We start from the raw sequence: 16,450 nt of genomic DNA, 5'->3' as shown, positions 1-16,450 counted from the left end.
TGATACTTCTTTTTGTGAGTACCTGTTCTTTTGTATAGTTGTCATGGGACCCATTCTGGATGTGAGCACTGTCTAGCAGTTGTGGCGCAGCAGCAATAACTGGAATTCCAACTGCTTTAAAATAGATGAACTATACAAGTGCATGTAAATATATAATACACTAGTAACAAGTACATGGACACTTATTACCTGTACAGTTCAATTTAGAAAATGTTGTTCATTGTATTCTAACAGCATCTTGTCATTGTGCTTGTAGAGAGATTTTTTATGGAAATGCTAATCTAAATTATTAATTTTATCTTTTTCAATACGTCGGTAATATCAGTATTTGTTTATTAGGTTGAAATAAAAGTGGTTTTATACTTGAACTGTTGCCTCACAATCAATGTGTAACTAAAATATATAGTATTATACTTACATGCAAATTGTTCCACTGTAAACATTGTCATTTTTTTATTAACTGCTTTATTTTTGATCAGTGTGCTGGGTGCTGTGCCAAGCCATTTTTCTGTTTAGCACTTTTGACAAAAGACATTGTATCAAAGCAGCTTTACAGATTTCAGGAGCAAAATCCCCTAATGAGTGAGCCAAGGGCAACAGTGGCAAGAAATAAACTCCCTAAATATTATCAAAAAGAAACCTTTACCGGAACCAGACTCAACACAAACCTCCATCTTCCTTGGGCGGCCTAAAGAATATGTGGATAAATTGGAATAAGATACTTGGATAAAGAAACAGATACTTAAAAGATGGAAATAAAATGAATTCTATCAAAAGTTATAAAAGATCAAAGGCTTAATAAAAGTCATTAGAATTCATCATTATTAGGTTCAGTCTGTGGTAAAATAAAGTCCTAAGTACGCTTTGGGCTATGTGAGTGCATCCGCTGCAGATTCCCCTCACATCCAGCAGAAACAATGTTGTTGGGATGGCAGCTTCAAATCGACAGGCTTCAGCATCAGGTGGTTGAAAAGAATCCCTTTTCCTAGTTTATCTTGGAAACACCTGCTACACGCTGGACAGGATGTCCACTCATCGCAGAACATTATACACATAAATGTTAAAGTAAAATTACTGTTTCCAAAGTACAACAAATCATCTATATAATAATCAAAGAGTAAAACATGTCTAGTAATGAATCTACTTGGATAGGATAGTTATATAGGATTTTTTTAAAATCACATATATTACATTATACAGAACCTGATCTCATCTACTGTATCTACTAACCTGTAGTTCTACAGTCAATTACATTAACACTGCAGTTGTGTAGACAACTGCACACTGTATTTGCTTGAACATATTTAACCAAAAAACTGAAATACAAACCAGCTAATAAGCTATTTTCATAAAACAAGCTCACTCTGTTACACCAATCCTACCTTTTTTAAGTCCCACTTTTATAAAAAAAAGAACCTTACTTTACTGGAAGAACACTAAATTTTCAGTAGAATTTAGTACCAGATTATTTAATCAGTTAGTGTGACAGCAAGGAACCTTTAGGGAACTTACAATGGATTTGATGCCAATTTATTCTGTTACTGTATACAAACCACTATGTATAATGATGCTCTCTGATGAAGTTCTAATTTCAATTACTTAAATACATTAAAATATTATATTAGCCATAGCTAGGGAAATTGGGGATCAACTAATGCACAGAAAATAAAATCTGTTCCATTTTAAAGCAAAAATTCTTCCCCACAGTAATTTCAAATCTTTCACCCACCAGAAGGCATGACTATTTTAATACACACAGACTGAATCACAAATGACTTTTTCTTCACTGTACATGCACTCCACATGTTTGAAAGATAGATTGGCTGAGACTGGAATCAACATTATCTAATCATTACTTATAGCATGTGGTTAAAAGTATGTGGATACCTTACTACTGTAGACCATTTTAACTCAAACTTTACTCTTCTGAGAAGACTTTCCTCAAGTTGTTGGAGTATGTCTGGTGAAATTTGTGCCTCTTTAGTTAAAACAGCACTTGTGAGGTCAGGCAGTGATGCTAGACAATAAGATCACAATTCATCCAAAAGGCCAGTATGACAACTAAATCATCAATCTGTTAGAGGCTGAATGTCATTTAATATAAAATGGATTTTAGACACCTGCTAGCAATGGGTGTGTCTAAAACACCAATATTCCACAGAAAACACTTCACAGAAATATGATTTGTAGATTTTTAAAGCAAAAAAGTACATGGTTTAATCAGTGAGCAACAAAACAAGTTCTACATGTCCAAATGTATGAAACGTTTGACTTTTAACTGTAGAGAATAAAAAATAAACATCAGAGTCTAATAATTCTCAGAGTCCGTAATACAAGATAGCTACTTTATTACTCACAAAAACAAGAAGAATATACAAAACCAACATTCTCTGGTACATAGGTTCATTTTTCCCCACAAGAGCAGCATTATAATTTTCCATATTGACATAGTAATATTGGTCAATGTGCACATTCACACTTTCATAATCACACATTTATTATTCTATAGACACTCTACACATTCTTTAACATAGAGTAGCTATATCACAGATTATACGAAATCTCTCTAAACTATGGTTACAGAACCATAGTTAGTCATTTTCAAACAACCAGTTTGTCACAGACGACAGTAAAACGAGTGAGACTGATCTACTTACACATAGAATAATATCTTTAACAAAAATGTTTTTTTAACAATTTAATTCTATGTTACACTCAAAATAGAGTTGCTTCTGCATGCAGACTGGAGGTACATGCAGTTTAGCCAACATAGTCTCACAATTCGTAATTGCAAAATTCGTACGAATTCACACCTCGATGAAAAGTGATGTTTAGTTATAGGTCAGTCTGGAGTGGGACTAGCAAGGTAACTTCTCTTACTCTGAATTCCTACAAATTTTGCGTAAGTGCTAAATCCAAACTCACGCCAAATTTGGTGAAATTGTAATGAGTGTTTTTTCATATGTTTATAACAATTTCTATTAAATTGGTGTGAGTTTGGATTTGGCGCAAACATCATGTATTAACATTTATATTTTAAAGATCTTACCTACAAATTCACTAAGTTAGTACACTGTAATGTAATAACAGTCTATGTACAGTTCATTTATAACACTTTTGTTTTTCATCTTCCATTCTTCACTCATCCCGACATGTGCATTTATCAGCAACACTTCTGATTAAAATCATTGACAGATGTCAGACAATAAAAAAGACAGGAAAACTGTGCTTCAGTTACATACTTCTATCATTTTTGCTGGATTGGATCTCTCCAACAAATGAAAAGGTGCTGTGTATACAAAATAATCGCTTTATGATACCAGTATGTCAATAAAACTGTGCTGTACTTAGTTTTTGTTTTTGAGTCTATAACACTTTCCTCTCTCAAGCAGGTGTTGGAAATGATACAAAAAACGTTTTATTTTGCATTAGCATCAGTATTTTAATAAGAGGTGTGAAACTTCAGCTGTTATAATAGTGATGTGTGCATAATTTAATGGCAGTTTGCTAGTTTGTTAAACGTTGATAGCAGGTGTGCTTCTCCATACTGTATAAGACTTTGTCTCTGTGTGTTGTTATAGTAGTTTAGTCAATAGTTGTAGTTTTGCTAGTAGTGCTAGTATCACTATTTCAACAGTTACGGTGCTTTTTACACTTTATTCTTATCATGATAGTTTTCTAATTTAATAAAAAAATGGCTAGTTAGCCTGTTTAATAGTGTTTTCACAATAGTTTTCTCCCCTTTTCTCCCGATCTTTAGCACTTCCAATTTTTTTTTACCCAATTGCATTACGCTTTCTCTCCACTGGAGCTGACCCCGCCCCGACTGAGGAAAGCAAGACTGTCACACGCCCCCTCCGACACGTGCAGTAGCCGACTACATCTTTTTACCTGCATGAGGCGAGTTCATATGCGGATCAGCTTTGTGCACGGAGAGCCACACCCCGATCACATTATTCATCGACCATCAACCAGACAGCAGAGGTCGTAATTTGCTCAGTTACGAGGTCCCTATCCGGCTCATCCTACCCTATGAACAACAGACAATCGTTGTTCATGTAGCCCCCCAGCCCAGCCGGATGGCAGAGCTGAGTTTCAAACTGACGAGTTTGAAATGTCAGCTCTGGTGTGCTAGCGTGTTTTACCGCTGCACCACCTAAGCGGCATTAAACATGTTCTTACTAGAATTTGAAACTGTGTTGGACAAAAATACCTAATTTATTAGTATTTTTCTATGGGTGTACTGATTTGTTTACATTATTTATGATAGTTTGCCACTTTGCCAGTTTCTTTAATGAATTTTCTCAGTTAATAGTAGTTTTTACATGCTGTACTCCACCAGATATGGTACAGTAATGGTTGTCTGTCTTTATTTATCTTTTTATTACTACAGTGGTCAGTTGGTTTTGGTCAGGCATGTTTTGTTCCATAGTTTGTGCATTTGTTAAGGCAAGCTACTATACTTATAGTTAACATATCTTGTATCAATCTTTTCTTACACACTGAGAAGAGTCATTGTCCAGACAATGTTGATTGTCTTTAATTTAACAAGGAAACTTGTGCATTCATGAACCTGCTTGTAAGCAAACCTTACTGACAAAATAAATGGAAGTGAAAATGGTTTTACTGACAGACAAATGGTGTTTGGTGTTTGGCTAATTAATGGGGATGACATTACTGTGCAATTAGTTGCCATTGATTGATTTTATACATTAAACTAATTAAAGCATGTTAACATCCAACCATCTCACTTTATCTTCTTTTCACTGAATTTAGTTTCAGATTTTCATTTCATCCTCTATTACAAAAATAGAAAAGAATCTAATTGTATGAAATACGATTTCCTGTCATAATAAATATAAACTAATGTAAATTAGTCACAGTTATAACATTTATTTTATATGGTGCTTATATGGTGAATAATTATACTACAATATATTGAGGTCTCTTAATAAGTGCTATATGTTTCTTTTTTTTTTACATCTAATTATCTTTATGCTTGTTAGTTTGATCAGTATATCATCTTTTTATAATAATAACCTCTGTTCACAATACTAGAAAATAATACCTATGTGTGCTTACTAGTTCAATATGCTGTAGCTTCGATAGTGTTGCTTTATTGTACATACAATAATTCACTGTCACATCTACGAGTCATGATTTCAAACCCTGACCTTAATGAAAGTAACTTACCCTAATGCACTAGGTCAAATGCCAGCTTCACATGTGCTGTGTCCATTGTCCAAATGGATTCTGTTTGCCATCATGGTATAATCACCTAAGGTAGGATCAGATCTCAGGGAAGGGGAGAGCGAAGGACAGCGTCCAGCTAAAACTAATGGCAACATGCCAGTCAGGAAAAGGGGAGGCAGAAGTAGCTTTCACCTCATAAAGCCTTATAAAGTTTGAGGTATGAAATAAATAGAAGAGCAGCATTAATCTGGATGTTGGATATAAAACGTCATTATTTTTTATGCATGCCTATAAGATCTTAGCTCTTGAGTATCAGTAAAAACAAGCAAAGAATGAGGATTAATCAGAGGGTAAGATGCATGTCAGTAGCAAGCAAGTAAGGAGGGTGAGCGAAGACAAAAAAGAGAAGAGAAACAAATACTTATTAATTTGTATCATAGATCCATGTTTTCTAGGTGCAACAGTTCACTTTTGTACATGCATATTTTGTATTACAGAAATTTCCTATATTTTAAATTTATATCAGCCCCACACCTGTATTTTGTAATGCAAACACATTCATACATTCAGAATGTATTTTATTATAATATTTTATTAAATCTGATTAAATAAATACTGTAAATCTAATCTTTAAATCTTGGTTAGTGCTCCCTCTACAGGTTAAAAATATCATTTACTGCAGGTGTAGCCACACCGTCAGCTTTTACTACCCCCAGTTAGACTCTATAGACCAGGGGTGGGCAAACTTTTCGGCTTAAGGGCCACACTGGGGTGGGGGTTTGAACTAAAATAAATTACATGTGAAACTCATTTGAAATCTAAGAAGTAAAGATTGCCCACCTACCTTATTCAGTTTCAGTGGGAACAGGGTTTTTGGTCACCCTTTCTTGCCAGTGTATCGAAGTTTGCTGACATTCAAACCTTTATTTTCGTGATTTAAGGATGAATTTTTGAATATAAATGAAACGCCAGACTCATCCTATTATGTGGCAGTTACATATGTGTGAATGAGATTTTTTAATGTATTTTTTATTATTTTTATCTTTGTTTGTACTTGGTGTATCGCCGTCTAAACAAAACCAATTCAGCGTTTAAAGCAGCACTTTCGACATTTATTGGTTATTGGTTATGTGTGACGTTTTAAACCAGCCAAGAAGACGCTGGCGCGATAGGCGACTTGGGGTAGTAGGGCTCAGTGCGATGGCTAATGTGACGAATTAATATCTGTGTGTGGACCAGATAGACTCGGCTTTAGCAAAGGTCGGTAGTGTGCCATCTAGTAGAATAAATTGAAACGCAGGGTACTGCAGGAAAAAGCTGAAATTAATGCGGTTTTAGAACAATTTTGTAAATACTCAGCGGGCCGGATTAAACAGCCTAACGGGCCGTAGTTTGCCCACCACTGCTATAGACTCATCACACTCTTTCAATCCTTTCAAGATCTGACAAGTTTAAATACTGCCTAGACTTTAGCTAGCTACATGTCACATTAGCCTATTTGATGCTAAAATGAATAATACATTATTTAGCCTTGCCCAAAATCTGATATGGCAGATAAGTGTCTGATTTGGTCTTAAATCGCTTTTTAAAAATATATCCGATTTTGAAACATTTTGATATATTCACTAACAAAGCTCTACTGGCTTACTGACGTCCATGTCGGGTTTGTTTTTGCTAGTGTTGTGAGTTCTGTCCTGATCATTCAGGTAATAAACGTTGATTGATGTCACAACCTTTTTTGTCAGAAGTTTAAACTACTGGTTTTAGCCATTAGGTTAGCTTTAGCAAGCAGCTAGTATGTATGCTTATTTCTGCTAAGCAAAATGAATGCACTTTAACACACTGGTAAACTTTTTTCTCTGATTTGTTGGTATTTTAAAGTACTCGGGCATTAGAGAGGACTGTTGGCTTATAGAAAGCTTTGTTAGCGTTAGCATTTTAGCCTTCATTTAGTTTGTTGCAACAATAGTGTTTTCATTAAATCACTGATTCATTGTTCCAGTCTTTATTTTTGCTTTGTTTTCTACACTAACCTAAAAATGCCCATGTTTAATGTGTTTATTCAAAGTGTATTACTGCTTAAAGGAAGGTTGTATCCAAAAAGACAAAGTAGTTTATTAGTATCTTGTCTCCTGATGATCTAGAACCATTCTAATAATCAGGGAAAAGTATTTAAAACCAGTATTTAAATCCAAGGGTGTGTTCGAAAACCTAGTGAGCTGCCTTGCTGTCTTACTGCCTATATAGGCTGCTGCCTAAGTAGAGAGGATTCTAATAAGTCATGCCTTATAAGGCAGATTATTTGAATGCACTACTTAGACAGCGATTCCATCAGTTTTTGCTTAGTAATGCCAAGTTCACACTACACGACTTTCTAAGTCGTCAGGTCGCTGTACAGTTCACACTACACAACTGGATCTCTTGTAATCAGGAGTCTTTCAAGTCGGTGTGGCTTTCACACTACACGACTGATCGGCGATAGGGGGTTTTACACTATCTATCACCAACTGGAATCACAGGCAAGCTTCTCTGGTCTCCCAAACTACGTTTTGTCACGAAAAAACAGGTGAGAAGTGATGAGGGTGGAGAGTGGATTTGGCAACGTGACCAGCAGGGATTGTTCTGTTCTGTAGCGAGTTGGAGGTTAATAAATATTTTTTGTAATGCAGTGTTGGTATCATGGTTTGGCATGGACGATAAGTTCACAAATATTGTAAAGCTTGTGTGTGTGCGCTGATGTATTCTGATAGAAACTATATTCTCCCCCTCACCACACTCATTGCCGGTCACAACCAACTAATCCAGATATTTAACATGCTAGATATCTCTCTTCAGTCGGCAAGCACTTGGCGAGCCGCTCGGATGGAGTTGTTCAACAGTTCACACATAGCGATTGAGAGCCGAGTTTAGATTGCCAAGCAAACGCCGAGTTGCTCCCGAGCTGGCAAATCTAGCGGCGACCAGTCAGCGAGCGAAAAAATTGTGTAGTGTGAACCTAGGCATAAGCTAACGCAGTTAGCCTTATGCCACTCAAACCAATGGGATGGGGTGGCACAACACGCTAGCATGTCAACTAACATCTACCTCCGTGTACCGAAAATGGTTCAATTTGCTGACAAGCCCGAATTTGCAAATAAATGACATGTGCAAGTTTACACAAATTAAAAATCAATAATAATTTATTTACGTTTAAAAATAACTTGTTCGTTTCTCTGCACCGTCTGACATATTTTTTATTTTTCTGTGAGAAAAGTTGTGCTGCACTGAATGCTGGGATTGCCTTCACCGTTAAGGTAGCATCGAATGCTCCCTCCTTATTCTGTCAAAATTAAGGTACTTTACTAGACAGCATTTTAAATCATCTAGGAATTCGAACAGCCTACTTCTCGGGAGCGAGCATAGAATGACGTAAAATGCTGTCTATGTAAAGAGCTCCCTAGGTTTTCGAACACACCCCATGTATAGTATGGTATCCTGGACTCCTGGCAGTGGATACTCATGGCATCACTAGAAGTCCAGTTTGTTCATGCACTGAAAACTGATGCTACTCAGGCTGCTGACATTACAGATTTTTGCTTTTCAGACCAGTAACATTTTGGTGCTGGGTGGTAAATTTGCGGTGGTAAAGTGTAAACATTCTGAGATTAGCCATGGTTGGGCACCATGCCAGTGAACAAGAGCTACTTGATTTTGATTTAACCTCTAGTCTGCCTACATTGAGATGTTCACACAAGCATTTAGACACGACCACACAGGGTACAAATGCCAAATCTCTTAATGACCCATTCAGACACCAGCTGAACCCTGACTGTGGTTTTGGCAACAATGATTCACTTGACCTTTCATGAATAAAACATTTTGTCAGCCATTCAGTTTCTACAAGAATCTATGTAGCAGCCACCATGGTTTACGTATCATGCTACTCTCTGTGCCAAAATGTTCAGCAGACAGTCGGTTCTTCAGAGGAATGTCAGATTTACTGCACAGACTGCTCTTGAGCTACAAAACAAGATAAAGACAGTTTTTTGGAAGGATGGAGCCACACAGGCATCCTGGTCTGACAAATTAGCCTGGCTTTGGCTGGGAATACAGTGAAAATCTGACTGGCTCTAGTGGATCTGTGACAGATGGTTGGCACTGGCATTATGCTGTAATTCAGACACTTCTGAGCAAGCATATGAAAGCTTTACGAGCTGTTCTGGTAGTTTATTAGCAGAAGTTGAGTGTGGTCAAATAAACTTTTTGATGGTTTTAAGAAGAATCATTTTTACTATATTATGTATACATTTTCTTCCTTTTCTCCCAATTTTAGAGTAGCGAAAAAGTATTTCGCTACTGGGGACCCCGATTGCATCTGAGGAGGGTATGTTTGCCAGGCAAACGCTCCCTCTGATGCATGCACAGTCCACAGACTCCTTCTTATTTGCCCATTCTTTGGTGGGTTCTCGTGTGAGGTCAGTCTTGCGCATGAAGAGTCACACACTGATCTCCACACTCTGCCAGTTCTTTCCAGGCTTCTAACCAGGGTCTTTACACAGCATTAAAAATCCCACCCACTTTTTAGTCAGTTTTTTACCTCCCAGCAGACTATTTGCCTGCTGCAGGCACTGTCAATTGTGGCTTCTAGGGGCGCCCAGCCAAACGATAGCAGAGCTGAGATTCAAACTCGGAGAGTTCAGAATCCCAGTGCTGGTGCACTAGTGGAATATTTCGCTGTGCAACCTGAGCACCAGATAGAACCATCTCTGCTTGAAAAACCCTCTGTTCTATCTGTTCTATGTGCTGGATTGGACAGTTTTGGATCTTTGTGCATTACAGCCACAGTTTGATCTTACTTCATTTCCTTTATAGACATGAATAACGTCATCACGATTAGGTTAAGGCAGATAAATGACGCATCTTTTTAATCCATGTCTATTTGTCGGCATTGTCAAAGCATCGTTTTAACTAAAATCATTGGCAATAGTGTTTTTTCTAAGACTGCAATGTATGCAGTCTTTAGAGGATTGTTTACAGAACTTCTAAACCAGTATTAACCAGTATTCTGTTCTTTCTGATTCTTGGATCAGTTTTGGAGGATTAAACCAAATCCATGGCTGCAGTGAACTGGCTGACTAGCTAATGGTGTAAAAACCACAAGCAGACTGAATTTTGCAGAAGTGCTGTATTTGATCTTTCTCGATTTTCCATTTTCTTCCTCCATCTCCTTCCACTCACTCTCTCTCTCTCTCAGATTTATTTTTTTGGGGTTGAATTGAGGTACAAGCTGTTACGGTGTGACTTAGCAAAGCTGCTTTTGTAGATTACAGATGCTGAGGAGTCTCTGGAGGGTTTGCTCATTGTCTATTCCCTCTTTGAAATGCTTTTTCATTTTCATCTCCACCTTTTGCTTTTATCTTCCACCTGCAATGATTTTTTAGAAGTAATATTTTTTGTTAATTTATACTATAATAATTATTAGCATGCATTATTTTGTAATAATTTGCAATTGTCAGCATTCTGTGTCTTTTGTCTTTCTACTTTACAGCTTTGAAAGAGAAAAACAGCCAGAAATCTTTTTGTTTGCTTGTTAAAATTGTCTGAGAGGCAACCAACCCTCTTACTGGCATGGCTGATGTTTGCAATAATGCAATATAATTAACACTAGAGTTTGCATTCAGATAAGTGGAGGCTTAATTACCTAATCTTGGTGATTACTGTATTTAGGATGACTGCGATCATTGCACAATACTATATTTTCATGTTTTTCAAACACCAAATTCTTTATTAACATGTTTTATTACTATGAATGAATGATTCCTGTCAGCTGCACCTGTAAGTAGCAGCAGATCATTCATCAGCCTATTTGATTTGGCACAGTCCTATTTATCTGGGCTTGGGACCAGCACTAAGGGTGCACTGATATGTGCCCACCCCACCTACCAATGGCTAGGTTTACATTATGCCATGTGCCGTCTGTATTTATGAGGCTAGACTGGAATTCGAACCCCAGAATTTAGGCACTACTGTTACCATTATGCCAAACCAGCTCACAGTAGGTACTATTACTATAATATAGTTTTTTATATTATTTGTATTACTTTTATTAGTATTGTCAGTCAGGATCCTTAAAATATGAACTTTTTGTAACTATGTTTATTAATTTACATGAAAACCAAGTGCTAAATTCTGGTGTTTTCAGTAATATGTTTAGCATGTTCCATAGACTTTCTATATTCTATATTTGTAATCGATTTGAGAGCACTTAATAATATTAATGGTATTAATATTGTATATATTTGTTTACACTGTATGTGCTATAAGAGTATAATATAATGTCTGCTCAATTGTATATTTGTGACAGTTATTATAGGGTGCTTACACAGAGAAGACTGAAGCTAAGTCTGTTTCTGAATCATTCATTTTGATGACTTGTTTGTTAAACTGTTGTCCCTGCTTGTGTTATAGACCAGTGGTTCTCAACCTTTTTATCTCTTAGATAAATTCTGGGACCCCATCCCATCATGTGTGATTATTTTTTACTCTTCTCTGTTAAATGCAACAAGATCCCCCTCTAGACTTACTGAGGCCCCCTAGGAGGTTGCGGCCCCATGGTTGAGAACCACTGTTATAGAATATACTCCTATGGACTGATTGCTTGACTGGAAATTTGAAATTGAGATTTATGAGGGAAAGCCTGCGGACATCAGTATGGACGTTGTTGAGAAACTGGATGGGACACTTTCAAATCTAACATTAACACCAAACAGGAAGTCTGAGTGAGATAAGTGGGCTGTATACTGTGCACTATCATGGAGCTTGTTGAATTTGGAAGAAAGTGAATGAAAAATATCCCACAAGTGAGAACATGAACAAACAGATGGCGCTGTTGAACTCGCTGCTGAGAGGTAGACTGCACATGATGTTGCCCAACTTAGCAACGGGCTTCACAAGCATCACTCTGCAGCTACAGAAATCACTGTGCTTAGCTGACTTCAAACGTCCTTAAGTCCTAGCAAAACAAACCAACGTTTAGCTAGGTAGCAACACTCGACTGATGCTGAAAAAAGTTTCCGCTCAAGTTTAGCAAGCGTCAGAGGATATTTACTGCCCAGCTAGTCTAGTCCTGGCTCAGGAATAAGTGAGGTCAGAGGATCAGTTCCTTTTAGAAGTGAAATACCTGCTGCTGACCCGGCTGCTCGCGCTGCTTTCTGTTCCTACGTTCCAGACTGCTCTGCTGCAGCTGCTTAAGGTGAGGCGATGACGATGCTATCTTAGTTGAACCTGTAGGAGTTCCTGCATTCTACAAAAGGGACAAAAATAGAATTAGTCTATAATAATTAAAAGTATTAGTCCTATAATTTAACCACATCTGATAAGTAACTAGTGGTTTTAAAATTTGATTTTGGCAATCTGATTACTCTGATAATGGGACAACTCTGGGTTTATAGAATATTCAGTGCTTTTCTGTGAATGAGAGATTAAAAAAAAAGTTTTTTTGGTATGAATAATTTATGAATCACCTTTTATGAACAAATACAGAGTAGATAGTAAAACTGGTGTCTGGTGTCTAAACACTCCCTTCTATTTAAGTATTTTTTAATTAGTAATGTAACTGTAACGGGTTGATTCCCTTTATCCAGTGTTTCTTGCACTGCAAGCGAACTACAGTTCCCAAAAGCCACAGTGTTGATTAGCACTAACTCCCAGCACCTGCGTTTTACCCATTTAAGCAAGCCTTTAGTGTTACTCTTTACTGAGACAAACTTAGTCAGTAAGGTAGATGGGCAGTGTATGCTCGCTCACTCCTTGCTTTATTTAGAACAGTACAACTTCACATTTAACTAAAAAGTAGCTCTTCTCAGTCATCTGTGTTGGGACGACATGACCCCTATTAAAGCGAATCGTGTGAATCGACACTCCATCTGAATCATTCAGGATCTCGGCTCGTGTGTCAGTTGATTGGTGGATTGAGTAGCTGGCTGGCTGACCACAGGCTTTTCCTTTCCATTAGTTATAGTTCGGTTCTTTACCTATTTTTCCCTTTCCCCCTCCTGCTCAGATTTCCATTTCCATTTTCAGCATTAGATAGATGCCTTTATCCAAGGCTTGAACCAGCGACCTTCTGATTACTAGCGCAGTACCTTAACCACTAAACTACAACTGCCTCTCAGCACCTTGGGTCCTGTTTCCAACAGCTGGTTAATCTCAGTTGTACCAGTCCACCCTATTACAGTATCAGCATTTGCTCACACATCAGTTTACTCACCATTTACTTGCCAATCGTACTAGATCTTGACCAGGTAATTTGTTGTCAGTTTACTCCAGGTTGCGTTCAAAAACACTGTGAGTATTTAAAAGTGTTTGAAACAGAACCCTGATCTTTAGCTTATCTGCTATGATTTTACCACCAAGAGGCTCATTATAACATATTACTGCACATCAGAAAGAATAGAAAGCACACACTCTGTGTATCACTCGCCCACACACGACCTGCCTAAACAGCAATCCTGACATCCTATTAAATTACATCTGCCAACAACTGAAAGACTTTTACAAAAACACCCAGGCTAAAGTGCTTTAACTGAGCTATAAAGTTGTGTGGGATAAATACAGGCAATTTATCATCATTTTATGAGTGTAATTTGAATTAAACAGTAAAATCACTGCATTTTAGGCTGCATTTTGTAAAGTTCTAGTGGTTTGTTTACTTCTTGATCCCAACAGCCTCCTATGATCTCCCATGATCTAAAGCCAGGAGAGTTAATGGCCATTTATTTTTGTCTTTTGAATGTTTCAAAACTAGGCCAAAATGTACCCACAATTATTTAATTACAGTTACAAAGTTCTTGTTATTGTACAACAGGTGATATTGACAATGCAATCTATATTACTGTATCTGTATCTGTACACCTGTATCACTTTACTTCCCATGACTGCCAAGCAATCATAATGGTTCTCTCAGTATCAGACAACAGTATAATTAAAAATAATTGATGGATTGGACAATTAAACTAATTTATTGTGCAGTGTGACCTTTAGTCAGAGTCTGAAGGAGAGAATTAGTGATTAGTATGTAAATTTCAGACCCATCATTTAAACATTTGGGCAACCACACTTAGATGATACAATAACAGATGAAGTTGACAGATTCTACTATATGTACAATAACAATAATAATAATTATATAGTAATAATAATACCTTTATTCTGTTTGACTACACATTAAAGACATGTTTAAAGATTCAGTTATTATTATTAGTATTATTACAATTATTATAATTATTATAATTATTATAATCATATTATTATTGTATCTTTATTATTAATACTATATTATTACTATTATTATTACTGTTATTACGATTATTATTGTTATAATTATTACTGTATTATTACTATTATTATCATTATTATTATCTATACAAATTATGCTCTATAGTGGGAATAAATGTATGAATTAGAAAAAGAAAGAAAGGTAAAATGAAAACCAAGCACCATTTTTATCACCACTGCAAAAGTTAATTAAATATTTAGTTGCATACCAACAAGCTGTTTGTTGTTGAAATATATTTTAGGCATAAGAAACAGTGGATATTAAAGACGTATTTTATGCAAAACTGTTTTATAATAACATCAGAACCTACAAGTGTGTTATCGCTTATCAAATTACAGCTTAGATTTGGTTGCAAACTGCTTTGTGGCGTGTTTAATAATACATTGTTGATTTTAATCAGAGAGACGGATTTAGAGAGGCTACAAAGATGGAAAAAATTACAGCAAGAGCTGTAGGAATAGAAAACAATCGATAAAATCACATTTTTATTTTACTTCTAATAAACTACCCTCTTCATGAGATTATCAGGCACCATTTGAAAGCAGTATGTAAAAGTTAGTAAAAGTAAAAGTGACCAGTTGTATCCAGAGCACTGGTTCATTAGAATCTGAGAGGATGAGTAAGAAGCGGGAGAGTTATTGAGGGTAAATTGACTGGTTACCTCCTGGTATAAAGAGCTGCACGTCCACTGAACCAAACTGGTAGTGCTGGTGTTGTTGGGACTGGTGGATGGGACAGTGATGTGGGACTGGGGAGTGATGGCTTTTACCAGTGCAGGTTGGAAGATCTGCCATGTGTGTGTATGTTTGTGTGTGTGTGTGGAGAAATAAAAATAAATTAAAAATGAGACCAACATTGAAATCCAAAGGAAACACAGACACGATAGACAGAATATAAAATCAAGCTTTAAAAGTCTGAGGCAGTGTTATTAGGGTTCTAAGCACTGAATTATGTACCAACTTATTTTCTGTCTGGAGCGAACTCTGGACCACCTGGGAATCAAACCCAGGACCTTCTTGTTGTGAAGCAACAGTGCTACCCACTGAGCCACTGTGCCAACCCAGACAGACTAAGAGATTCTGGTATGGAGCTGTGACCTGAGTACGCATAAGTATATTTTACCCTTAAAGGCATTATAGTGTTAAAATGAAAATAAATAAACAAACAAACAAAAAAATTAATAAAGCATCCCACCCTTGCAGAAACGTGTCTGCTGCAGGCACTGCCAATTATGCTCGCTAGATGGTGCCCAGCCGACTGGTGGCAACGCCGAGTTTCGAACCGAGGAGTTTAGAATCTCTGCGCTGGTGTGCTAGTGGAATATCCCGCTGCGCCACCTGTGCACCCATTTTTGCTTTTTATTCCTGATCTCCCATCTCTTTTCTCTGTTTTAGTCACTTCATATTTCCTACTACAAGTCCTCTGCCAATTGGCCTAGGAGAGCCACAGACTAGTATATTTAAGGCTAATATTTTAGGAAACTGGATTTTTAAAAATAAAATAAATCACTTTCTGGTCTCATATGAAACTTATTGCACATCAAGCATTGCAATTTTTATCCACATTTTACCTCGAGCTCAGCCATGATCTTTTTCTCCTCATCTTCATCATCCTTTATCCCGGATGCAGCGATGACTGGAGGCGTGGAGGAAGGCCGGGGTCCATCTGAGGTCGAAGGTCGTCTAAGTTTTGCTAGTGGTGTCTGAGACTGAGCTTGTGTGTCAGACTCTTCATCATTTTCAGTCTTCTCTGGTTTCTGCAGTGGGATGAAATATTGATGACAGTATATTGATTGTGCAATATATACACTATGTGGCCAGAAATATCTGGACACCCCTTTTAATTATTAAGTTTAGGTGTGTCAATCACACCCATTGTTTACTGTCAACTGTATGCTTCAAAGTTTGGGTTCTTTCTAATCCAGCATTAGTGCACCACTGT

General features: G+C 37.0%; 1 protein-coding gene across 6 annotated transcripts in view; it reads right to left on the bottom strand.

Annotated features, from left to right (window-relative positions):
* Positions 1-5,080: 5,080 nt before the first annotated feature.
* The window catches only part of srcin1b (SRC kinase signaling inhibitor 1b), an 81,264-nt gene continuing 69,894 nt past the window's right edge, over positions 5,081-16,450 (bottom strand). For 3 of the 6 annotated variants that reach the window (XM_062992705.1, XM_062992706.1, XM_062992709.1), the window contains 4 exons: positions 16,080-16,265; positions 15,171-15,296; positions 12,353-12,475; positions 10,370-10,596 (listed from right to left, as the gene is read on the bottom strand). In XM_062992705.1, the coding sequence (XP_062848775.1) occupies positions 10,567-10,596; positions 12,353-12,475; positions 15,171-15,296; positions 16,080-16,265 (465 nt within the window). In that variant the 3' untranslated portion in view covers positions 10,370-10,566. Of the gene's footprint in view, positions 5,498-10,369; positions 10,597-12,308; positions 12,476-15,170; positions 15,297-16,079; positions 16,266-16,450 lie in introns of those variants that run through there. The other 3 variants (XM_062992707.1, XM_062992708.1, XM_062992710.1) reach the window with 3 other exon arrangements.

This window comes from Trichomycterus rosablanca, chromosome 3 (assembly GCF_030014385.1).
Source record: "Trichomycterus rosablanca isolate fTriRos1 chromosome 3, fTriRos1.hap1, whole genome shotgun sequence".
In the NCBI taxonomy this organism is placed as follows: Eukaryota; Metazoa; Chordata; class Actinopteri; order Siluriformes; family Trichomycteridae; genus Trichomycterus; species Trichomycterus rosablanca.
The sequence above is the reverse complement of the archived record's forward strand: the minus strand, read 5'-3'. Positions and strand labels throughout refer to the sequence as shown.